At 51.9% G+C, this 23,081-nt stretch overlaps 10 protein-coding genes across 10 annotated transcripts; 6 read left to right on the top strand and 4 right to left on the bottom strand.

Annotated features, from left to right (window-relative positions):
• Positions 1 to 829: 829 nt before the first annotated feature.
• On the bottom strand, positions 830 to 1,716 carry METBIDRAFT_30473 (HIG1 domain-containing protein). The gene has a single exon (XM_018855645.1). The coding sequence runs from the start codon at positions 1,616 to 1,618 to the stop codon at positions 995 to 997; it is 624 nt and encodes a 207-aa protein (XP_018714616.1). The 5' UTR covers positions 1,619 to 1,716; the 3' UTR covers positions 830 to 994.
• A 1,982-nt stretch (positions 1,717 to 3,698) lies between these two features.
• On the top strand, positions 3,699 to 4,330 carry METBIDRAFT_30472 (uncharacterized protein; the record flags this gene model as incomplete). The annotated part of the gene is given in 2 exon segments (XM_018855644.1): positions 3,699 to 3,942; positions 3,959 to 4,330. Coding segments are annotated over 2 exon segments (215 nt in total), but the record flags the coding sequence as incomplete, so codon positions are not given.
• Positions 4,331 to 4,590: 260 nt separating this feature from the next.
• Positions 4,591 to 5,127, top strand: METBIDRAFT_10301 (uncharacterized protein; the record flags this gene model as incomplete). The annotated part of the gene is made up of 1 exon (XM_018853731.1): positions 4,591 to 5,127. The coding sequence occupies one exon, from the start codon at positions 4,591 to 4,593 to the stop codon at positions 5,125 to 5,127; it is 537 nt and encodes a 178-aa protein (XP_018714614.1).
• A 244-nt stretch (positions 5,128 to 5,371) lies between these two features.
• CDH1 (Cdh1p) lies at positions 5,372 to 7,006 on the top strand (the record flags this gene model as incomplete). The annotated part of the gene is made up of 1 exon (XM_018856704.1): positions 5,372 to 7,006. The coding sequence occupies one exon, from the start codon at positions 5,372 to 5,374 to the stop codon at positions 7,004 to 7,006; it is 1,635 nt and encodes a 544-aa protein (XP_018714613.1).
• Positions 7,007 to 7,760: 754 nt separating this feature from the next.
• METBIDRAFT_118282 (uncharacterized protein) lies at positions 7,761 to 8,491 on the bottom strand. Its single transcript, XM_018854107.1, has one exon. The coding sequence runs from the start codon at positions 8,292 to 8,294 to the stop codon at positions 7,908 to 7,910; it is 387 nt and encodes a 128-aa protein (XP_018714612.1). The 5' UTR covers positions 8,295 to 8,491; the 3' UTR covers positions 7,761 to 7,907.
• On the top strand, positions 8,375 to 10,215 carry ARO8 (bifunctional 2-aminoadipate transaminase/aromatic-amino-acid:2-oxoglutarate transaminase). The gene has a single exon (XM_018854105.1). It carries the CDS (start codon positions 8,688 to 8,690, stop codon positions 10,158 to 10,160), a length of 1,473 nt encoding a protein of 490 aa, XP_018714611.1. The 5' UTR covers positions 8,375 to 8,687; the 3' UTR covers positions 10,161 to 10,215.
• A 1,694-nt stretch (positions 10,216 to 11,909) lies between these two features.
• On the top strand, positions 11,910 to 16,522 carry HIR1 (Hir1p; the record flags this gene model as incomplete). The annotated part of the gene is made up of 4 exons (XM_018858356.1): positions 11,910 to 12,227; positions 13,383 to 14,591; positions 14,715 to 15,428; positions 15,633 to 16,522. Exons 1-4 carry the CDS (start codon positions 12,191 to 12,193, stop codon positions 16,520 to 16,522), a joined length of 2,850 nt encoding a protein of 949 aa, XP_018714610.1. The 5' UTR covers positions 11,910 to 12,190.
• Positions 16,523 to 17,154: 632 nt separating this feature from the next.
• METBIDRAFT_36510 (GET complex subunit) lies at positions 17,155 to 17,811 on the bottom strand (the record flags this gene model as incomplete). The annotated part of the gene is made up of 1 exon (XM_018856747.1): positions 17,155 to 17,811. The coding sequence occupies one exon, from the start codon at positions 17,809 to 17,811 to the stop codon at positions 17,155 to 17,157; it is 657 nt and encodes a 218-aa protein (XP_018714609.1).
• Positions 17,812 to 18,316: 505 nt separating this feature from the next.
• CKB1 (casein kinase 2 regulatory subunit) lies at positions 18,317 to 19,174 on the top strand (the record flags this gene model as incomplete). Its single annotated transcript, XM_018858616.1, has 1 exon — positions 18,317 to 19,174. One exon carries the CDS (start codon positions 18,317 to 18,319, stop codon positions 19,172 to 19,174), a length of 858 nt encoding a protein of 285 aa, XP_018714608.1.
• A 419-nt stretch (positions 19,175 to 19,593) lies between these two features.
• On the bottom strand, positions 19,594 to 20,220 carry METBIDRAFT_37876 (J-type chaperone; the record flags this gene model as incomplete). The annotated part of the gene is made up of 1 exon (XM_018856925.1): positions 19,594 to 20,220. One exon carries the CDS (start codon positions 20,218 to 20,220, stop codon positions 19,594 to 19,596), a length of 627 nt encoding a protein of 208 aa, XP_018714607.1.
• Between the last annotated feature and the right edge of the window lie 2,861 nt (positions 20,221 to 23,081).

The following is a 23,081-nucleotide window of genomic DNA, read 5'->3' as shown; positions in this document are numbered from 1 at the left end:
GCGTAGTCAAGAGGACGAAAGTACAATGGAATGAAATACATTTTATAATTTTTATCAGTGATAATCACACCAAACCATAGGAGGCAGTAATACGAAACCGCCCCCTACACCGCTACTCCATAGTTCTGGAAATACATGAGTCAGGTTTCGCAGTAAAGCAAGGGGAGATGAACACCCGGGTGCAAATTCACCAGACACCCCCTCGGGAAAAGTGCAGAACATGGAGTCGGGATTTTAGAGAACTTGTGCTGGCAAGGCCCTAGCAGGACCTTAACTTAACAAACCAATTCCCGACTCAAGCCCACAAAGCGGACTGGGGCACTACCAGACTTCATGATACCATTGAGGCCAGAGGAGGCACTCTGCACAATGGTGTACTTCCAAACATTCCTCATGAAACCCCGCCAAAATACAGTTCCATAAATTACTCTTAAGCACGGTTTACATGAGTCTCCTCGCGAGGCCCAGTTGAAAGACTATTTAGGACGCTTCTCTAGACCACTGTTCCGTAACACGTCTCTAAAAAAACTATTTCATAACACTTCTTCAGAACACTATCCCATACCGGACGATTGTTCCAAAGCGCTTCTCTAGAACACTGTTCCAAAGCGCTTTTCTAGAACACTGTTTCAAAACGCTTCTCTGGAACACTGTTACAAAACGCTTCTCTAGAACACTATCTTAGACTGGAACACTGTTCGATAACACTTCTCTAGAACACTATCCCATACTGGAACACTGTTTCATAACACTTCTCTAAAAAGCTAATTCATTAAACTTCTCTGGAACACTGTTCCACAACGCTTCTGTAGAACACTGTTCCAGAACACTTCTCTAAAAAATTATTTCATAACACTTCTCTAGAACACTGTTCCAAAACGCTTCTCTAGAACACTGTTCCATAACACTTCTCTAAATAACTATTTCATAACACTTCTTTAAAACACTATTTACAAGACACTGCACTGCTTCCAAGAAGTCCAGGCTCAACCTTCTACTCAGCAGTCACCTCTTCTCTCTGGCTCTCCATCGCGGCCGCCTCTCTGTCGATCAACACCCTCCTCCACTCCGGAAGAGGCGCTGGCTGGTGACTCTTGACCTCCTCCTCCTTCATGGCTAGAACCATTGTTGCCAAGAGAAGCACAACGGTTATGGCCTGCGCATACATACGGGCCTGGACCAACTTTTGGGGCGCCGTCATGATCTTGTCCCGGTTAACAAGCTTCCACGAGCCATACATGGAGGCGGCCCAGGAAGCCAAGATGATCTTATACTTGTGCGTGCTGAGCAGCGTGACGATCCTGTCGGAGGCTGGCATGTTTTTCCACTCGCGATATTGCTCCAAGACCTGCTTGTTGGTGTGGCCCGCCGAGTACATTTTCTTGTCGAATTCCAACGAGCCGTCGTCCGCATAAAACGCTGCGAGCGAGATCGTGGGCATGATGAGCACGCACGCTTTGATGGACGTGTTGAACTTGGCAAACCGTGCCGGGTGTCTTGTTTTCAAGTACGCAAAGAGACCGGCCGAAATGATGGACCCATAGAACATGCCGCGGAAGCCCTCAGCCATCACATGAGCTGCGTGTGCTTCTTTTTCTTCTCTGTCGATGATCTTCATGTTTGGATCCTACTGTTTTATGGAAAAGAATGCTACAAGAGGAGCCAGGTTCGAGGCTCTTATATGCGGGTTGTCCGCCACGGTTTCCGGGGTGCACGGAGATGCAGAGAGTGCAGAGGAGTCCAATGAGAGTGCAGTGAGTGCAGAGACTGCGGTGACTATGAGAAGTTTGAAAGGGCAGGCAGAGAGCGTGCGCATACAAGGTGTATTGCCAGAAGTCGTTGAAAAATGATGCTTTTTCGGCGAGGTGCTTGACACTTGACCTGGTTTCCTGCTGGGTGCCGCACGGAAGCTTTTTAGAAAAGATTCGTGTTGGAAGATGAGAGTCGGTCTGAGCTCGGTAGTTCCATTGGCCTGCGGGAACTTGCTGGGCTCATAACCCGGGCCCGGCGCCGCTCAGTCATTTCGCGGCACGCTTATTGTCCTGATCATAGCCCGTAAACACGAACAATAAGTACAATTCTTGGGGCAGAGATTCTGACTAATACGGCGCGGAGCGGGCCATTTTTGTCTTTTGCTGTTCCGTGTCACATGTGCTCTCGATGGAATTTTGGAAGTCAGTTGAGGCTTTGTAAGGTAGCCGGCTCATCTGGTGTAGCCAGTTTGGTACAGTTCATCCAGTGCAGACCATGCCGGGCAGTATTCCAAGAACACCTGTCACGAGTAAGCTGACCATAACTGGGTCAGTTTGCCGAGGTCGCCAATTCTGCGCGACGTCATCAAATACAAAAATTATTTGTAATCAGCTTGTCGCTTCTGCCGCGTGCTATAAGCGTCCAAGGCGAGGTATTATATGCGGCAATCATTGGCATGGGAATTAATTGACATTGGTCATTTTTGTATTCATCTTTAGCCTCGCTTGTGCAAGTACGTTTGCAGACACAACGTGAAGAAAAATTGGAACGTCATGTCTATCAGTTTCAGCATCAATTCGAGTCGGAATTGCTGAGTTCGGCTTGCATTTGCTTGATGTACATTTAAGTCAGTCTGCGATACCCAATTTTTGATTTCCTTTTTTATGTTGCTTGAGCGTTGATGCACCGAACGAGAGCGTGACTGAAGCACTCGTGGGACTGACAGTAGAACAGTACATTGATGCTCGGCTCTGTGACGACAGTGCTGGTTAATACAGTCAGTCAAATAATTCGAGTGCTGTTCGAAAGCAAAACTGCCCGAGTTCCGATGGTCGTCTGAAGCAACAAAACTTGCCATTGGGCTATAGGTCAAACCAGCTGGTAAATATTAGCTCGACCCCAAGAAAGAAACACCGGTGATTAGCTGTTTTTGATCAGAGACCATGAAATTGAAGAAAAGACAGCGTTGATGGTATGAAAAGGTGGTGTGCAAGCGAATGGGCCAAATTGGCATTTTTTTGGCGTTAATCCATCCTATCACGAATACATACGAGTAATAGGCTCGAAGCTAGAGCCTTGTTTATTAATTACTCCACGAAAACAGTCCCAATTTCAAAGCATATTCTTGGATGTTTGAACTCGCCTCAGCCTGTACGTACCATCTTGTACCCTTACCAGTCCTGAATCGGATCCGGAACAGATCCTCGAGCAGGATATATCTCGGAAGCTGATACGCTGGTTTGCGGATTACCAAACAATGGCTACGTCTTGGGAACCCTTGAAGAGACTATGTGAAATTCCAGACTAAATGAAACTGGCTGCCATGCCGTATACTCCGGCTGCTCTGGAGACACCAGACAACGATGTACTCTAAAGTGAAGCTTTCTATAGATGGACAGTGTTAGTGATAGCTTGATCAAGAAACATATTTGGTATTCAATGTGATTCGGAAGGCTGTCGGGAAAATCTCGAAATTAATGATCAATTAAATGCGAGCAGCAGGGTTCCTCCAATGAATTTCTTCTTCCGAATGATCTTTGGGCTAGTCAGCCACCGGACGTTTTGATTCCTTGCTTGGCTCGTGAAAGTTTTGTATTTCTACTCACGCTACTTTCCACTTCCGATAGTCTTTACTTTTGCTACTTCTCAGTAAATCACTGACTACTTTCTACTTTCCACCTCTGCTGTCTATCACACTTGCTCTTTTTTACTATACCGGTTTCCACTGTATGTTTTCACTTTAAAACTCTGCATTTTGCTACTTTCTACCTTCCACTGCTGCTGTCTCTCACTCTTGCTGATTTCCACTTTATCACTTTCCACTACATCATTACTTTATTGCTCTCTGCTTTCACTGTTTCTATTGTCCACTTTTGACACACGTCACTTTCACTATTTTCTCCTCTATCACTTTCCACTATATCACTTTCCACTATATCACTTTCCACTACATCACTTTCCACGACATGATTTTCCACTACATCACTTTCCACTACATCACTTTCCACTACATCACTTTCCACTACATCACTTTCCACTACATCACTTTCCACTACATCACTTTCCACTACATCACTTTCACTTTATTACTCTCTGCTTTCACTGATACTCGTCACTCTCACTACTTTCCCCGTCATCACCTTTTTTAACATCTTCACTTCATCGCTCTTCTTTACTGCTCCTTGCCCTGCCTTTCGACCCTAAGGCTCGTGTTGGCTGCGGGCCCCCACATGCCCCAAACCTGGCCCTAGAACCGCGCGAATGCCGCGCCAATAAATGTCCCAACGGTCCCCAGACACCCTAATAACCCCATCATCTTCCGCCAAAAACAGCCGAAATCATAGAAAGTCACAAACATTCACAGACTCACAGCCCCCATAACCCCACAAAAACCACTAAAACCACAAAAACCACAAAGAGCACAAAAAAAAGAGGTGGCCCCAAAAAGCATCACCTGCCGAACCCGTTGCCGCGCCTCGGGCCTGCCCTCCAAATTCGCGGTCTGGGGTGGTTCTCACGAAGTAAACATGTTCGGCACTAACCACAAATGTTCTTCCTAACTAAACATGCTTGGATGGATCATACGAGTCTGGGCAAATCACATAGACTCTGGGCCACATGCATTCCAGCCGGCCCCAGACGTCATACTTTTTCTGTTTTCCCCTGCCGCCCGCCGTCGGCCTGGGCTGGCCCAGCTGGCCTGCACGTGGCCCTGGGGCTCACCACACCATCAACTCCACGCACCACAAACCAGCACCTACTACCCCGTCCTCCTTCTTAGCCCGCCTATTCCAGGCCGCCGCCAGTGACATTCTCCGAGCTGCCGCCCGTAAAGTGCGCCCCCTAGAATTAGCCGCCGGCCCCCGCCCCCTTTTTGTGTCTGCAGGCCCTTTGGACGTTTTTCTGCTTGTTTTCTTTGTATCGGCCCGCCGCGTCGCACCCGCCGGCCCCAGCACCGCGACCACTGCGAAACACCCTGGGACCTCCCATCCGAGCACCCTCTGCGACGCCCCAAGTGCACGCCTGAGCACGCCGAAACGTACCAAAACGCCAAAGAAACACCACAAACACAAACATCACACAGAGAAACGGACAAAAAACACAAACACAAACAGCAACAAACAACAACAAGTAGCTACAAACAACAACAAGTAGCTACAAACAACAACAAACGGCCACACACGCTAGACCGGCCATAAACCCTGGACCGGCCATAAACCCTGGACCGGCCACTAGAACGCCCATACACGCTGAAACGCCCGGAACAGCCTGCGCCCGCAGAAACACACACTCTGCACGCACTCACCCCAAAAACACACCGCCGCAAACCAACTACATGTCCAACCGCACCACCCGCCACAACGCCTCGCCGTCCCCCGCGGGCCCCCACGCACTCTTCATGGAAACGCCCCGCTCGCCGTCCCGCTCGACCCGCAGCCTATCGCCGCCCAAGCCGGGCGCGGCCGGGCCCACGTACCCGGCGTCAGCGCTGCCCCGGCGCCGCACCAACGCACGCTCCATGTTCGGCGACCGGTACATCCCCAACCGCACGGGCATCGACCTCCAGGCGGCGTTCAGCTTGTCCAACCAGGATGTGGTGCCAGACCTCCGCAACCGCCGCGGCCTGCACCGCCATGCGCACACGGGACCCGCCGACGGCGCGGCCAACGAGATTGAGCTCCGCAAGGAGGAGGAGGCCAACCGCAACTTCTCCAGCGTGTTGAAGGCCGAGCTCTTCGGCGACCACGTGCCCACAGCCACGGCGGACCTTTCACAGGGCCGCGACGGGCCGCCCGCCGCCGGCACAGACCTACCCGCAACCGTGCGCCCCGCCAACGCCCGCCCCACTACCATAACGGCGTCCGGGCTGGGCCGCACCACGCCGCCCCCGGTGGATCCCGCTGCTGCGGGCACGCCGCGCCTGAAGACAAACTTGTTCACGTACCAGCTGCCTAGCAAGGCGCGGCCGGTGTCGCGGGACTTGCAGCAGGAGTTGTTCTCGCTCTCGCCGGTGCGGCAGGAGTCGCAGCGGTTCTTGCTCAGCCCGCAGAAGAAGCCCCGGCTGATCTCTAAGGTGCCGTACCGCGTGCTCGACGCACCAGACTTGTCCGACGACTTCTACCTCAACTTGGTCGACTGGGGCTCGCAGGACGTGTTGGCCGTCGGCTTGGGCGACTCCGTGTACCTCTGGGACGGGCTGACGCAGCTGGTGGAGCGGCTCTGCGTGCTCGAAAACAAGGACAAGGTCACGTCCTTGAGCTGGATCGGCGCCGGCACCCACTTGGCCCTAGGCACGCTGCGCGGCTTGGTCGAGATCTGGGACGCCACCAAGATGAAGTGCGTGCGCACCATGACGGGCCACAAGCTCCGCGTCAGCGCCTTGGCCTGGAACGAACACGTTCTCTCCAGCGGCTCCCGTGACCGCACCATCTACAACCGGGACGTCAGGGTGCAAAGCCACTACATCAACAGCTTCCACTCGCACAAGCAGGAGGTCTGCGGCTTGAGTTGGAACGTCGAGGAGAACAAGTTGGCCAGCGGCGGCAATGACAACAACCTATTCATCTGGGATGCTTTGAACACCAAGCCGCTCCACCTGTTCACGGAGCACAACGCCGCCGTCAAAGCCATCGCCTGGTCGCCGCACCAGCGCGGCATTTTGGCCTCGGGCGGCGGAACCGCAGACAAGACAATCAAAGTGTGGAACACACTCACGGGGAACCGTGTGCACAACGTGGAGACGGGCTCACAGGTATGCAATTTGATCTGGTCGAAAAACTCCAATGAAATTGTCTCGACGCACGGCTTTTCGCGCAACCAGATCATCGTGTGGAAGTACCCGTCCATGCAGCAGATTGCCCAGTTGAGGGGCCACACGTACCGTGTGCTCTACTTGTCGTTATCTCCCGACGGAGAGACGATCGTCACCGGCGCAGGAGACGAGACACTACGATTCTGGAACGTTTTTGAGAAAAACAGGAACAACGAGCCGGCTTCGTCTGTGCTCATGGACGCTTTCCTGCAGTTGAGATAGAGGTCAAGATCCATGACTGCGGGCCCGGTTGCTCAGTCTTGGCGAGATTATTTTCAGTTCAGCTTAACAAGCAGTATATTGTAATATTAAGAGATGTTTTCGAGGGCGCGTGCAGCGGTGCGCGTCCGTATGTGTGGTGGAAGATTAATCGCCAGTGAGGAGCCCAATTGTTTTAAAAACCTGGTGCATCGTGGCACAGGAGTCATAATGCTTTTGTATCGTCTTCACAACAGATTCGCCACGCCTACAACCCCGCACTTGCGGGGCCAGAGAAATTGCTCGAATCAGAGAATGGGGACGAGCGGAGTAGACAATCAGGGTCAGGCACAGCAAAATGAGCAGTGAATCGATGGCCGAGAGGCAACCAACTGTCCCAGAGAGAATATTAAGCTCCGCAAGAGCAAATGGCGTCACGTGCACGACCGGCCATAATTCCAATGGTCACACGAGGATGAGATTCATCCCGTCTATTACGAAGCTTAGTAAGCAAAGAAGGATTGCAGTGAGCAACGAAATATCCGAGCCGTGTGTTATCTTTCTAGGGGCCAGTTACGATAGACACCGTGACTCATCTGAGCCTGTATCTCACAAATGCCTCCCACCATAACTACTAATTGGGCGACGCTGACAAAGAAAACAACATATACTTCTGTACCAGGCCTCACAACCGTGGCCCGAAACGCTCACGGTCAATACTTAGAACCATGAACGCAGGCGGCGAGAAACCTGTTTAATTTTTCTAGGAGGACACCACAGCTTATCTCGCAAAGGCCGCGGTTGCACTATCCCAGATCGGGCGCTGATTTCGCGCATGCTTCCCCATTGGGCGTGAGGTGGCGATTTACGAGCTAAGACAATCAGAAAAAAACAGTGACACATATGGCCCGTCGTGTGAGATGAATTAGAGTTTTTCACAAAACACGAGCTTTGGAACGAGGGGGGCCAGCTGGCAGAAAACAAAAGAAAAAGGCGCGTGGGCGGGCACCGCAAACAACAAGAGCCCGCCTCCCTGGCGCCTGTCCATTGTTTTGGTGAAAAAGGTGGAGTATTCTCCATATCGATAATGGCTCAAAACGTACTGCGATCTGCCGCGGCGTTCGGTAAATCTCAAGCGACAATGCAGACTGCTATAGCATATTTGACCGCGCGCAGCCGCCAATACCCGCGTGCTCGTTAAAGGAACACCAAAAGAACCGGGAGAAAAGGCAAAAGAAGCACGGGAAAAAAGGAAGCAAAAACTGCGTGCCACAGCGGGCCGCCCGCACCGGGTAATGGCCACGCAGCACATGGCAGCGCCCCCAGACACTGCAAAAACAGCGTGTCTAGATCCCGGTCCTGCACACAGATGTCGGCCGAAAACGGCAACGCGGACCCCATGCGGCCCGGCCCCACGGTGAGAGAATCTCTGCGGTAACTCGGGCAGGCGGTCGCGGTTTATAAAGAGCCGGCTCCCCCCAAACGCGGCTTGGCGCCAGAGCTCTTTTTTTAACGGGACTTGCAACAACCACACTCCTAAACACCACACTCCCAAACACGACAGCCTTCCACTGCGCAGCACTTTCGGAAGCAAGCACGTTGAGCACAAACACAAAAGTACAGTCCCGCAAAAACCGCCTTCTTTTCGGCCCGGAGCTTTGTGACCTTTCTCCGCTACCCCACCACACCCAGACACCCAGACACCATGACCAAGCCTTTCGCCAAAGACATGTCCCACCACTTGAGTGCCGAGTCCAAGAGCCGCAAGGAGCTCAACCTCAAGAATGCATTCAAGTACTTCAACCAGCCCGGCATGACGTTCCTCGGCGGCGGGTTGCCGCTTTCGGACTACTTCCCCTTTGAGAAGATCACTGCCGACGTGCCCCTGGCGCCCTTCCCTAATGGCTGCGGTGCCCGCGTCACCGAGCAAGACAAAACCGTCGTGGAGGTGCACAAACGCAAGGCCGACAACGACCCTGCGGCCAAGGACGTCGAGTTGGCGCGCTCCTTGCAGTACGGCTACACCGAGGGCCACACGGAGCTCGTGGACTTCTTGAAGGAGCACACGGACCGCATCCACCGCGTGCCCTACGAGGACTGGGACGTGGTGACCAACGTGGGCAACACGCAGGCGTGGGACGCGTGCTTGCGCAACTTCACCACCAAGGGCGACGTGATCTTGGTGGAGGACCACACCTTCTCCTCGGCCATTGAGGCCGCCTACGCGCAAGGCGTGACCACCTTCCCCATCACCATGGACACCGAGGGCATTGTGCCCGAGGCTTTGGAGCAGCTCATGGACAACTGGGTGGGCGCCAAGCCCCGCATGCTCTACACGATCTGCACGGGCCAGAACCCCACGGGCTCGTGCCTCAGCGCCGAGCGCCGGCGCGCCGTGTACGCGGTGGCCCAGAAGCACGACCTTCTCATTGTCGAGGACGAGCCCTACTACTTCTTGCAGATGGAGCCATACACCAAGGACGTGGAGGCGCGCGCCTCCAGGCACGTGCACGGCCACGACGACTTCGTGCGCGCCATGGTGCCTTCCTTCCTCTCCATGGACGTCGATGGGCGCGTGCTCCGCTTGGACTCGGTGCTGAAGACCATTGCGCCCGGTGCGCGCTTGGGCTGGGTCGTGGGCCAGAAGAAGCTCTTGGAGCGGTTCGTGCGCTTGCACGAGCTGACCATCCAGAACACCTCCGGCTTCACCCAGTCGCTCTTGAACGGCTTGTTCCAGCGCTGGGGACAGGGCGGCTACTTGGACTGGTTGATTGGCATCCGTGGCGAGTACACGCACAAGCGTGATGTCGCCATCGACGCCTTGTACAAGTACTTCCCACAGGAAGTGGTGACTATCTTACCACCTGTTGCGGGCATGTTCTTTGTCGTGCACCTCGACGCCAGCAAGCACCCCAGGTTTGCAGAGTTGGGCAGCGACCCGGTGGCCGTGGAGACCAGCATCTATGAGGCTGCCTTGGAGCATGGGTGCTTGATGATTCCAGGCTCGTGGTTCAAGGCCGAGGGTCAAACCACGCCACCACAGCCATCTGTGTCCACGGACGAGCTGCTCAAGAACAGCATTTTCTTCCGTGGCACGTACGCGGCCGTGCCTTTGGACCAATTGGTGATTGGCTTGGAGAAGTTTGGCAAGGCCGTCAAGGCAGAGTACAACTTGTGAGCGTCCAACCTAGATGCGGCGCGGCACGGTTTTTTGGGCCGGCGGACGTGCTGAGAAAATACAAATACATTCGGAGATTGTTGAAATAATAGACCAAACACTCATGTTGTCTAGGACATTGCGACGTGTGTGTGGAGCCAGCCTGCAGGGCATGCCGATATATATAGTAATAGATCCATACTCTGACTTGATCTGGGTGAGTGTCCTTGGCGGCCATCTATGGAGACATCGAGGTGATCGACCATGAGCGAGAAATCCGGTTTTGTGATTTTGTAAGTTTCTGGATTCCTCAGTGTCGCTCTCATGTGGTTCCGTAGTGTTTTTCCGCCAACCCCCTGGTTCCATAATCCCCAGCAATTTCGAACGTTTGAAAAGGTCTTCCTTTTCTTTTCAATCTCTAAGTTGCGCTTTTGGGGATCTTTGAGAGCTTTAGCTTCCTTATACTTATCATTTCGTCTCCAAACCTCTGGAGCACCTGCAATGCGTTTTTGGCAGCTCATGAATATAAAAAAAAAATCGGCTCAACACGTGCTTTTCTAAGGATCTATAATTTTTTCAAGGAGTGTGACATTGGAAGGAACTGCCAGAGGTTTTGCACCCAATTAATGCGTGACAACAGGAGACAAGAAATAACAGACTCTCGGCAAAAAAATCAAGACAATCGGCATTTCACTGAGCATTTTGATGATTTATTGAGCGAGTGGACCCCTTTGAGTGAAACATTAGAGAAGATAAGAATGCCGGAGACTTTTATTATTGCGCCTTGTCTTTGCATCCTTCCATACTACAATACAAGCACCCAAGCTATTGCAAGCATACCCTGTTACTGCTACTAGTACGCGAAAGCAACAGGTGCCAGTTCAAGTCTTCCTTTTTGAAATGGATTAACGATCGGATGTTTTGGTCTGGCTTTTAGTATTTGTGTATGAAAAGCGACAATCAAACATAGAAGGTTATGCCAAGTGTCCTTGCAGATGTAAGTTTCGAGATTTCGGGAACATCACGTGCTTTCTGATATATCTGTTTCCATCCATCGATGTATCTTGTGGGTTCAATGAGTCAAGTCAAAGGTATGTCAACATGCACGCATAATAAAAGTATGCATTGACTGGCCACACATGACCAAAGCACAACAATTTTCTCGGATTCTTTGACTGCGAAGAGCGTGTTCATGGGTTCGAGAAACAGAGGCTGCTTTTGATTAAGACGAGAGGTTAGTTTGAGTGAACTTGAAGAAACTAATATTGCAATAGTACTAATGTTTATACTTATATTCTCATACATGCTGTTCTCTCGATGGGGTTCATAAAAATAGATGATTCTCTTTTCAGAGATGTTCATATCAGGACAAAAACATGCACAACTCTTTTGGAAATGTGCTGCTCTAGGGCGTCAAGGACTTGACATCTTGCTTCTATATTTTTGGATTTTTTGTTTGATAGATTATTACATATTAGACAGCGCATTTTATTGCAGTGTTCAGTGCAAGACGCTCGCAATGAAGCGCAGTACGTTGCACCCACATCACAATTAAATGTAGCCAAGCTATAGAGAATTAAAATGAGCTTATTCATTTACTTGAGTTTGCCAGCGCTTTCTGCCATGCCCACATCAAATGACAGGGCAAAAACCCCTGCCATGTACCTGTATACAGGGTGTCTGGGAATGGGGCCGTGGGCCAAGTGTTTCTTGTCACAGCTCCCATGTAGCGTGCTTTCTTATTTTCAGCCGGTGTGCTATGACCATGTAGGACATTTTTCTACTTTTGGTCATTAATCTTGTCTTTTTACCTTTTATTCGTTGTTTTTGAGCGTGTTTCTTGTCATAATTCAAGCGCAAGTGCGCCCGGCCCTGGCTAACTACAGGCGCAGAAACACCATTGAACTCAGCCAAAGACACCATCAATACCTGTCAAAAGAGCACCCATCAGCGCAACTCCGCCTGTACCCTCTACTAGCCTTAAACACGTCTGAAACACTGCTGACACGCGCCGGCCAGTCTATCCACAGGTTGCACCCACTCGGCGCACCATGAAAATCCTAAAGCTTCCGTGGCTCTCTCATCGAGGTATGTATTGAGGCGTGCCCCGGGCCTAAAAGAGGACCTAGACCTGGCGGACTCCGAAATATTCGAAATTTGTTTCTTTATGGTATTTGGTTTTGCATTGCTGTGCCATTGTTGCATCGGCGACCATAATTATGCAATCACTATGAGATCGAAGTACCATGACTATGCAGCTCCAAGGGAGCATCAGATCCAATACTGCCGCCGAGATATGATATCATATCACCTTCAAGTTTTACCCAACCTTGGTTTATTGTCAGGTCATTGTTGGGCCATCAGTATTGGGCATGCACCACCAGTGTGTTTTGGGTCGGCGGGCTGGCTTTATTCTTTGCCAGTTCTACAGCATGACTATGTTTTTAGCGGCACTTCGAACATCATGCCATCGTTACCGTTTCATCGTCATCATTCATGATTACATATTAGAATGGTTTGAGCATCGTTGCGACTCTGCCTTGGGGTACTTGGGCTATACCATCCTGATGTACCTTGGTGCACTTTGTGCTTGATGGCATACTTTAACGCACTGATGGCGTGTCAATATACTGATTATGGACTTATTCTTGTGATGACTCTGGCTTACCATGGCTGGATAATGCAGTGCAATCTCGATGGCATGGATTCTGGTGCCATTGGTGAGCTGCTGACGTATTCTGGTCACTGGTGAAGTCATAAAGTGAACTGATGGTGTATTATAGTTAACTGGTGGTGTCCTATGGTCAACTGGTGGTGTCCTATGGTCAACTGGTGGTGTCCTATGGTCAACTGCTGATGCACTATGGTCAACTGGCTAATACCTATAGTAAGCCAGTAATGTCCTATGGTCAACTGCTGATTCACTATGGTCACTGCTGATTCACTATGGTCACTGCTGACTCACTATGGCCACTGCTGACTCACTATGGCCACTGCTGATCCACTATGGTCAACTGGTTATCACTATGGTCAACTGGTGGTGTACTATGGCTGATATACTATGGTCACTGCAGATGGACTATGGCTGATGCACTATTGCAGACACACGATGGCCACTGCCGCCCCAACAGCTCCCATAGTGCTCGCCCATTGCTCCGGTGGTCCCACCACGTACTATCTATAGACCCGTGTGCCCACCATACCGTCCCCATCTCTCCCTCGCCCCTCTCTACTAACCCACAGCCGAAAACAAAACCCTCGAGTGCTACGCACTAGACATCAACAGCGCCGGGTCCAAATTGGCGTCCGGCGGCCTCGACGGCAAGGTCAAAGTATGGGACCTCGCGCAGATCCTCCAGCACGCCGACTCCTCCGACACGCCCGGCCCGGCGCCGGAGCGCCGGGCGCCCTTGGCGTCCATGAACAGGCACAACGGCGTGGTCACGTGCGTCAAGTTCTCGCCCGACGGGCGGTTCTTGGCGTCCGGCTCCGACGACAAAATCGTCCTCATCTGGGAAAAGGACGAAGAGCTGGCGCCGCGCCCCAAGCAGTTCGGCGAGACCGAGCCCGACGCCGAGCACTGGACCGTGCGGCGCCGGCTCGTGGCCCACGACAACGACGTCCAGGATATCTGCTGGGCGCCCGACGCGCTGCTCCTCATCACCGTGGGCCTCGACCGGTCCATCATCATCTGGCACGGCGCCACGTTCGAGCGCATCAAGCGCTACGACCTCCACCAGTCCATGGTCAAGGGCGTGGTGTTCGACCCCGCCAACAAGTTCTTCGCCACGGCGTCCGACGACCGGTCCGTGCGCATCTTCCGCTACTACAAGAAGCCGCACGGCGCGTCCGCGGCCACGCACGAGTTCCAGATGGAGCAGGTGGTGGTGGACGCGTTCCGCAAGTCGCCGCTCACGCTGTACTTCCGGCGCATGCTGTGGCTGCCGGACGGGCAGCACCTCGCGGTGCCCAACGCCACCAACGGGCCCGTGTCGTCCGTGGTGGTGATCAACCGCGGCACCTGGGCCACGGACGTGTCGCTCATTGGCCACGAGGCGCCGTGCGAGGTGTGTGCGTTTGCGCCGGTGCTTTTCTGCGTGCCGGGCGGCGACACGCACACCACCATCTTGGCGACGGGCGGGCAGGACCGCACGCTTGCGGTGTGGAGCACGGGCTTGTCCAAGCCGTTGGTGGTGGCGCACGACATTGCGCAGAAGCCCATCACGGACATGGCCTGGACGCCGGACGGGCAGGCGCTCTTCGTCAGCTCGTTGGACGGGCTGATCACGTGCGTGCGCTTTGCGCCGGCCGAGTTGGGCGAGCCGGTGGGGGCCGACGCCATTGGCCTGCTGCTCGAGCGGTACGGCGGCGACGACGCCACGGTGATGCCGGAGGGCGTGGACCTGCTCCGGCTCGAGGGGCTTGCGCGGGGCCGCCTGCTGGCGAGCGGCGGTGTTTCCGGGACGGGTGGTGTTTCCGGGACGGGTGGTGTTTTCGGGTCGGGTGGTGTTTCCAGATTGGACAGTGTTTCCAGATTGGACAATGTTTCCAAAGTAGACAACACAAGGTCTCCAGACAACGCATCCACTGCCGATCTGGCCCGACTGCGTGTTCCCCCACCACGGTTGGGAGGCGCCACGCCACGAATAGACGCAGGCGCTGCCCCCGCCCCTGCTGTGGTGCTCACCAAAACAGGCCGCAAACGTGTCGCCCCCACGCTCATCTCGACGTACGCAGGCCCGGCCGGCCCCGCGAGTCATGGCCTCGGGGCCCTGCTGCCTTTGCGGGCCACGGCGCCCCTGGAAGTGGCCTTCAAAATCTCCGCCAAGCTCTCGCAAACGCTGTACGTGCTCCCGAAGAACGGTCTCCAGTCCGCTGTGCATGGGCGCCGCCTCAACATCGACATGCCAGCCGCAGGCCCGGGCATCACAGATCCGGACAACGACAACGAGGACATGGGCTTCGACGCGCCCAACTCCGCCCTGCTCCAGCCGCTCACCGCTGCGGCCATGCGTCTGAAAATCAAGAAGTTCCGCAAGCAGCGCATGGGCCACCGGTACCCGACACCATTCAAGGCCGTCTCCGACTTGCCAGGCATCTTGTTCAGCAACCAGGCCATCATGAACGCCGACCTCGCAAAGCTTGTGCAGGCAGACCAGGTCAACGTGGCCGACACGGAGCTCGTGAGCACGTCCTCGTTGGATTCCGTGGATGAAAGCATGTATTTTCGCGTGATTGTTGCTGCCACCACACACGAGCTCCCAGGCCATGATGATAGTGAGAGGCCTCGTCTTGCAGATGCGTTGACGGTTGGCGGTGGTGGGGATTTTCAGAGTGGCCATGGGAGGGTGCGAGGTGATGCTGAAACGACGCCGGGTCATGATGAAACGACGCCGGGTCATGCTGAAAAGACGCCGGGTCATGCTGAAAAAGTGCTGGGCAGCGTCGTGAACGCCCGTGCCAGTGCCAATCCGACCCTGGCCAATGCCACAGACTCATCCCATCATTCTTCACACACCCGGTCCATCATCGAGATCCGCAACGGCCCGCCGTGGCCGGAGGACGACGAGGTCCTAAACACAGATCCCGTCCAGCGCACGGATTTCCAGGACCCGACTCAAGTCATTGTCACCTGCTCAGACAGGGCGCAGCTGCGCAGCTACGCGCTCTACTTTCCTTTCAAAATCCAGCATGCCGTGCCGGTGTTGTTGGACCGTGTGCTCGCTTACTACGTCTTGATCTCCTTCGAGGGCACCACGCAGATCATCCGTGCCAATACGGGCAGCTACTTTCTCCCCTGCTTCGAGTTGGGTGCCAACGTCGTGGCGCTGAGGCAGAAGGGGCGCTTTTTCATGGTGCTCACTAGCCTTGGCCAGCTTTTCTGCTGGAAATTCCCGGCACTACGCAGCGGACGCTCTCGCCTCGAGAAGGTCTATAGTGGTGTTTCTGTGGCCCCCGCGGTGAATGCAGAGACCTTTGTGCCAAGCGCCGCTTCCCAACAAGATGCCGATGCCCGGAAGGACTCCAAGACGCAGCCAGCACAGGTTCTTGTGGACAACATCAGTGCTCTTGAGATCGACGAGCACGACGGCCTGCCCATCATCGTCATGCAGAGAACTAGTTGCGTCTACCTGTACTCTGTTGCATTGATGGTGTGGACAAAGGTTTTAGACCCATGGTATCTTCTCGCTTACGAAAAGCAAGAACTCGCGACCATGACTGTGCCTACTTTGAACAGGCAGGTATTTGCGTCTGTTGCTGACCTGAAGCTCGAGAGCATCCAGCGCGGCGAAGCCGGCAGCTACAAATTTGACGAGACAAACTCCGAGTTGAAGTGTAGCATGCGAACAAGGTTTGAGGAGCTTGCGGCCTTATCGTGCTGATAGACGGTTGCGTGCGGCTGGATGAAGACCGTGTATGGATTTTGGATGGAGACCGTACATGGAGAATGGATGGAGACCATTCAATCTTATGGATTATGGATGGAATCCATGCATGATTATGGAGATACTATGCATGATTATGGAGAGACTATGCATGGAGTATGGATGGAGACTACGCATGGATCATGGATGAAAAGGGGACAATGGAAATGATGTTTATTGGTTAATACATGGGCCATGGACGTGCAATAGGCATGGGCCCCATGGTCATGGAGGTATACAAGGGTCATCAAATGGCAACAAGGTTCAGTAATATTCGCACAAGCCACTGAAACAGCTTGAGGGCCATGTACCAGAAGACCTTAGACAACTGTGCAATGGTTAGGAACGCCTACTCAAAAACCACATTCTGTACGAGCATCGGGATTGTCTAAACTAGTTCCATGGACAACAGCATAAACATAGTCCGCGGTCGAATGAGGCGATGCAAACATGTACCGACTACAGGTGACCAGGATAACGTCTCCATACAACATATCTGCTCGCCCATCATGAAAGCCAGAAAAGGTATCAATAGCAACTGAGCGAATATTGTGCGCCTGTTTAGTCTCATTTTGCGTTCATCTTCACGTTCAGAGTTGCGCCGTCTCTTCCGTGTCAGTTGTCTTCTGGCCATTGTTCTTGCCCTCGCCAGAAACGAGCTCGGGCTTCTCAACAGCAGGCTCCAACGCGTATTTGACCAAGAAAGTCAACGATGACAAAACGCTATTCACAGCAAACATCCATACGGTGAGCCCAAGACCACCAGTGACGGTGAAGGGCAAAGCCAAAAACCACTCCACAGGGTACGGGAACACGCCTGCCGGGAAATAAAGCAACACCACTTTTCGGTACCAGTAGCGGGAAAACCAAATTGGCGCAGTGGTGAACACGGTGATGGTCAAATTCACGACCTTGCCGACGCTGGCTTTCTCCGCCGAAACCTCCTCAGTCAAAGCGCTGATTTCGCCCGATAACTTGTCGAAGGTCCGGTTCAACTTGGTCCACCGGGCATACTGGTCCTGGGCACTGATGGCCTTTCTCTCGCGGTTGACTTTCACCAACTCCTGGCGCTTGGCAGCAAGCAGCTTGAATTTCGGATGGCCCATCCGGGACGCCAGCCACGTATATATGCTCCATGCATTTTCGACAAGCGTGGACTTGCCGATGGCGCTCACAACGTGTTTCGCCAAAAGCACCGTGAATATAAATGCCAAAATTGTTGTGGGCAGGAGATCGAGAAACGACATTGTGGAGCGGGAGGTCTCTTCGCAGAGCACTTCTGAGATATGGTGAGAGTGAGCAATACTCGGTATTGCATTTCTCACCAGAGGCCCGGCAAGAAACACGGCCCACGAGCACACCAAAAAACGCCAGTTTCCAGAATCATCCACCCGCTTGAGTCGGATGCCCGGGTCGCCCGTTTTTTGAAAAAGACACAATTCACGAAACCGGGACGTTTGGTTTCATGCCCCGTGGGTCTAGAGGAGAGAGCCAAGGTGGAAGAGGTCACGTGCCGGGCGCCTCGCCCTACACCATCTCTGGAAGATAAATCGTGGGCAAAAAAACCCCAGAATCGTCTGGACGTCCAACACTCTGCCGAAAAAAAACCTCTCGTGGCTGGACACGCACTATCGGTGGAACGCAGCGCAACGATATTCCCTCCTGCCAATACAAAAGTCGGCCAACTCAGCAGTACCTGGTCTCTCGAAAGCGCAGAGCCCACAATACCCTCATCGTAAAAAATCCAAAGACATGTCCACCGATGCCGAGGGCGACTACGTGCCGTGGATCCAGCAGTTTTGCGAGAGCTTCGGCCACGACTACTTCGTTCAGGTGGCCCAGGAGTTCATCGAAGACGACTTCAACTTGACCGGGTTGTCGCTGCAGGTGCCTTACTATAGAGAGGCACTCTACACGATCCTTGACTACCAGGTAGAAACCGCAGAGCACTCTGCAGCGGGCCAGGCTGGCGAGCCGCGAGCACTGGGGTCCGGCGGCAAGCGCCAGGACTTGCCCAACAAGGTGTTGCTCTCGCACCTGGCGGAGCTTTTATACGGGCTCATCCACGCCCGATACATCATCTCAAAGCCAGGCTTGACGGCCATGGCCACCAAGTTCGAGCACCTGGAGTTCGGCTACTGCCCACGCTACCAGTGTGACAGCATGCACTTGGTGCCTGTGGGCGCCACCGACGTGCCGGGCCAGGAGACCGTGCGGCTCTACTGCCCATGCTGCAACGACATCTACTTGCCCCTGAGCTCGCGGTACTTGAACATCGACGGCGCGTTTTTCGGCACCACGTTCCCCGGCTTGTTGGTGAAGATGTTCCCCGAGATCGAGCATCAGTGCAAGAACCGCATCAAGCGCGTGAATCCCGACCAGACGGGCATACGATTGTTTGGCTTCCGTGTGCACGAGTCCAGCGCCACGGGCCCACGCATGCGCTGGTTGAGGCAGTTCCCGCAGACCGACGACGAGAAGCGCGAGTTTGAAATGTGTGAGTTGGCCATGCCCGCGATCACGGCCAGCGACGTGGATGTGGAAGAGTCGGGCAACAGCGAAGATGGAGACTCCGACGATGACAAGACCATGGCCAGCGAGGACAATTGATGGGGTGAGGGAACATACCGTGGAGGGGTGAAGTTGTTTCGGGCGTTTTGCTGTTTTGGCGTTTTGCTGTTTTGGCGGTTTGGCGTTTTGGCGTTTTGGCGTTTTGTTGTTCTGCTGTTTTGTTGTTCTGCTGTTTTGTTGTTTTGCTGTTTGCTGTATGCTGCCTGCTGCCTCGCTGTTTTATGCGTTTCGGTTGTTGGCTGATGGCGGCGTTGAGTGCTCAAGTGCGCGGGACGACCATCTTGGCGAACTGATTCAACCATTGACCCCTGTAATATGAGCAGGCGGTCTTTCCGTGGCGCGCCGCTGTCAACATGAAGGCTCCGAGGCTAGGACCGTGCTGCAACAGGAGGAAGGACGTCCGCGCAGCAGGGGAATTCATTGTTTTTGGTATTGTCATATTTATACACTCAGCCACGCTAGTGGGTCAAGAGAACCGGCTTGCCTGGCTCCCAGTCCTTGATGCCGTTCGCTATGTTGACCCAGTACTTCAACTCGATTGTCTCGATAATAAACGCCTCCCACGGAACAGGCGTCTGCTTGAGCAACGCGTCCAAGCTCTGCTCAGACTGCTCGATCCGCGCCGTGTTCTCCTCTTCCAACGCCGCGAGGTCGGCCTCGGACGTCGCCGACTCCAACGCCTCGTGGGCCTCCAAAACCGTCATTAGGAGCGCTTTGTAGTCCAACGAGTGCTCCTGCGACGCCGCCTGCACGTTGGCGATGAACTGCTTCAGCACGTCGTCCTTGGTGATGTCGAGTTTCTCCGGGTGCTGGAGCTCTACGATGTACGCCGCCCGTGTATAAGGGTTTCGGAGCGTGGCGTAGGCGTGGTTGATTGCCGAGGAGGCGCCGTCGTTCACAGAACCAGCGGTCGTGTTCGGCCCAAACCCGGCCGCCCCCATTACCACGTCTGGGTGGTTCTGGCCCTGGAGCGCCCGGTACTCCCGGCGCAACAGTCTCAAGTTCACCTGGAAAGGATCCTTGGGCGGGCCGCCGGCGGGAAACAGCTTCGGGAAAAGCCGGAATAGCGTGTCCTGCGTGTGCATGGCCCGCCGGGTAAACCCGGGAGCGGCCAACACGCGATTTCTGGCCAAAAACATATATACAAAAGAGAAGTTGTGTGGAAAAGAAAGTAGTAGGTAGCACGAAACGGCGGTTGTATGAGGGGCACGCAACGGCTGCAACGCTGTGTGCAGGCCCGGCGCGGCCCCCCGCCCCCATACAACCGCCGTTGGGAAAGATGCGGCTTGTAGTGGAGAGACTTGGATAATGTGAATATATTGCTATTGTTGGGCTGAAATTGATAGAAAAAATAGATAGAAGAAGAAGAATGGTTATCATTACCTGATATTTGCCTGGACCGTGCGTACAAAGAAGCCTTGCAAGGGCTTGTGAATACTCGTCTCTTAGGATTTAGTCAGACTCGTGAAAATCATGTTGAAACTTAAGTGTCTTTCAGAAAGGCTCTTAGACGTTTGTAATGGCTTAAAACATAGATAGCTAAAAGCATGGTAAAATCAAATCAAATCAAATCTGGAAATATGACAATCGGTATAAATTGCAAAACCTTAAACGGAATAGATCATTATCTAATGACCCCTAATAAATTAGCTTATACTATTGATGAAAATTGTGGTCTATCATAATATCAATGCGAAATACTTTCAATTTGAAGTACTTCCAATCTGAATACCACCAATATGAAATAATATCAATTTGAAATAATATCAATTTGAAATACTTTCAATTTAAAATACTTCCAATCTGAAATACTTCCAATCTGAATACCACCAATCTGAGACTGAACACCACCAATCCGAAATCCAATCTGAAACTAAACACCACCCATCAGAAAAAAAAACACCAAGCTCCGCCCCATGCCACGCCATGCAAAAAACACGCCCAGTCAAACCCCTGTTTGTTCCCCTTATTAATACCTGTATTATATACTGATGTCGAGCTGCAGAATCAGCTGAGAGTAGGTATAAGTGCCCAATCAATCAATTAATTTACCAACATTGTGTTTACTGGTCGAAATGAATCAATTTACCTTTTTAGGACAAATCAGATAATGATTTCAACCTAAAAAGTCAACTTGATATCCTACTTCTCATGGTAAAATTGTAAAGTTTCTTCTGAAATTTGTATACCACGAATATTGCAGACTTCAGCTAAACATTTATATATTGAATTGGCCATATTCCCTGTTTTTATTCCTATAAGAAAACCATCAGCATATCCAACAAATCAAATTGTTTTATATCATTCTATTCTTGTCTTGTTTCTATGACATGTTTACGAATAATATTATTCGCTTTGTCAAGTTTTAATCGTCTCCTAGCTCTATCGTTATCAATTGCTTTCTATACGTAAAGCATATTCCTGTCACTTAGGAAATAAGAATTGCCAACGGGTAAGAAGTTAAATGCTATTGCTGTAATATCGCAAGAGGTGCGATACTCATGTAGATCAGTACGAGATTTATTGCACATTGCTCATTATCCGGGCAATGAAACCGATAGTCATTGTCCTAAAGATTGGCATCTCTTAGTTTCCCGTTCCACAAACCCAAAGACTAATTTATGCCTTTCAAAGGAGTATCTCAGTCACCAGGATACTGAACCTCTTCTTCCCCCAACAACTTGGTTTCGCAGCCCACAATAAAGAATGTTACACACTAATCTGAGGGGTCAATACTCGAGTCATGCGAAGCCTGCTCATAGTCTGGCCATTTTTAGGTTTGAATATTATTTTTGGTTGCAAGCCACGTGAAAAATAAATCCGTTACTTGCAATAGTGCTACTATCCACTCATGCTCATACAGACGGTCACGAATTGGTCAGATTCCATGAAACAAATTGAATTACACATGCTAGCCGCTTCATCTATAACCGGGCTCATTAAAATCTTAGCTTGCGTGTATTTCAAACAAACGTCTAAATATAATCAACGCCCGAAAGCTTTTTGATCATTCTGCAGAATAGTTGGTGGGTTTCTTTTGACTCCAATTTTCCAAACAGTACTTGGTGTGACATAGAAATTTTAGGTGAAAGCCCTTAAATCCGAGTCGGAAATTGTTCGGGGCACTCAGGCTTGCTCTTATGGCGAGCCTTTGATAAAAAGACACACCAGAGTAAGTAGTGAGAGTATCTTGCTCAGTCTCAGTGTGTTGATCGCCAGCACCGCCCTGTTTCTAGTATCGCTATCACTAGTATCGCTATCACTAGTATCGCTATCACTAGTATCGCTATCACTAGTATCGCTATCACTAGTATCGCTATTAGACCAGTCTGATTATAGCACACTTAGATCTGTAAAGTTTGGAGCGTAGCCCTAAAAGTCAGTGTTCAAATATATATGTTTCCATAGAAACCTCATACAACATGTCACCGGTCTGGCACAATAAAGGTGTATGCGCCAGGATCTGAAAAAGACACAGATCGCGTGTTTTAAGTAGCACGCCAGAACCTTCAAGAATACAGGCCAACCCTCCTAAAATGCCAGCCTAGTATGACAATAGAATGGTCCTGCTGATCTTCAGTTATTAGCCACCAGATACTACCAGGCTACATCTAAGAGTATAGACAGGGCAGTCAAATGTCATGAATAACATTGAGCCCACAAAGACCAAGCTTCTTGCTGTACACTGTTAAACATTCGCGCACCATCTTCATCAAGATAAGGCTATTAAGTATAACTCTCGCACTGTCTTTATTAAGTTAAGATGTTCGCACTGTCTTTTCAGTTAATATGTTGGTAATAACTCACAATGTCTTTATTGAGTTAATATGTTGGTAATAACTCACAATGTATTTATTGAGTTAATATGTTGGTAATAACTCGCACTGTCTTTATTAAGTTAATATGCTGGTAATAACTCGCACTGTCTTTATTGAGTTAAGATGTT

The sequence above is a fragment of the Metschnikowia bicuspidata genome, assembly GCF_001664035.1.
Source record: "Metschnikowia bicuspidata var. bicuspidata NRRL YB-4993 chromosome Unknown METBIscaffold_1, whole genome shotgun sequence".
Taxonomy (NCBI): Eukaryota; Fungi; Ascomycota; class Pichiomycetes; order Serinales; family Metschnikowiaceae; genus Metschnikowia; species Metschnikowia bicuspidata.
Note: the sequence above shows the minus strand (reverse complement) of the source record. Positions and strands in the feature narration are given on the sequence as shown.

Coding starts and splice junctions, on each gene's coding strand:
- METBIDRAFT_30473 (XM_018855645.1), bottom strand. CDS start 1,618: ATGAAGATCATCGACAGAGAAGAAAAAGAAGCACACGCAGCTCATGTG.
- METBIDRAFT_118282 (XM_018854107.1), bottom strand. CDS start 8,294: ATGTGCTGCGTGGCCATTACCCGGTGCGGGCGGCCCGCTGTGGCACGC.
- ARO8 (XM_018854105.1), top strand. CDS start 8,688: ATGACCAAGCCTTTCGCCAAAGACATGTCCCACCACTTGAGTGCCGAG.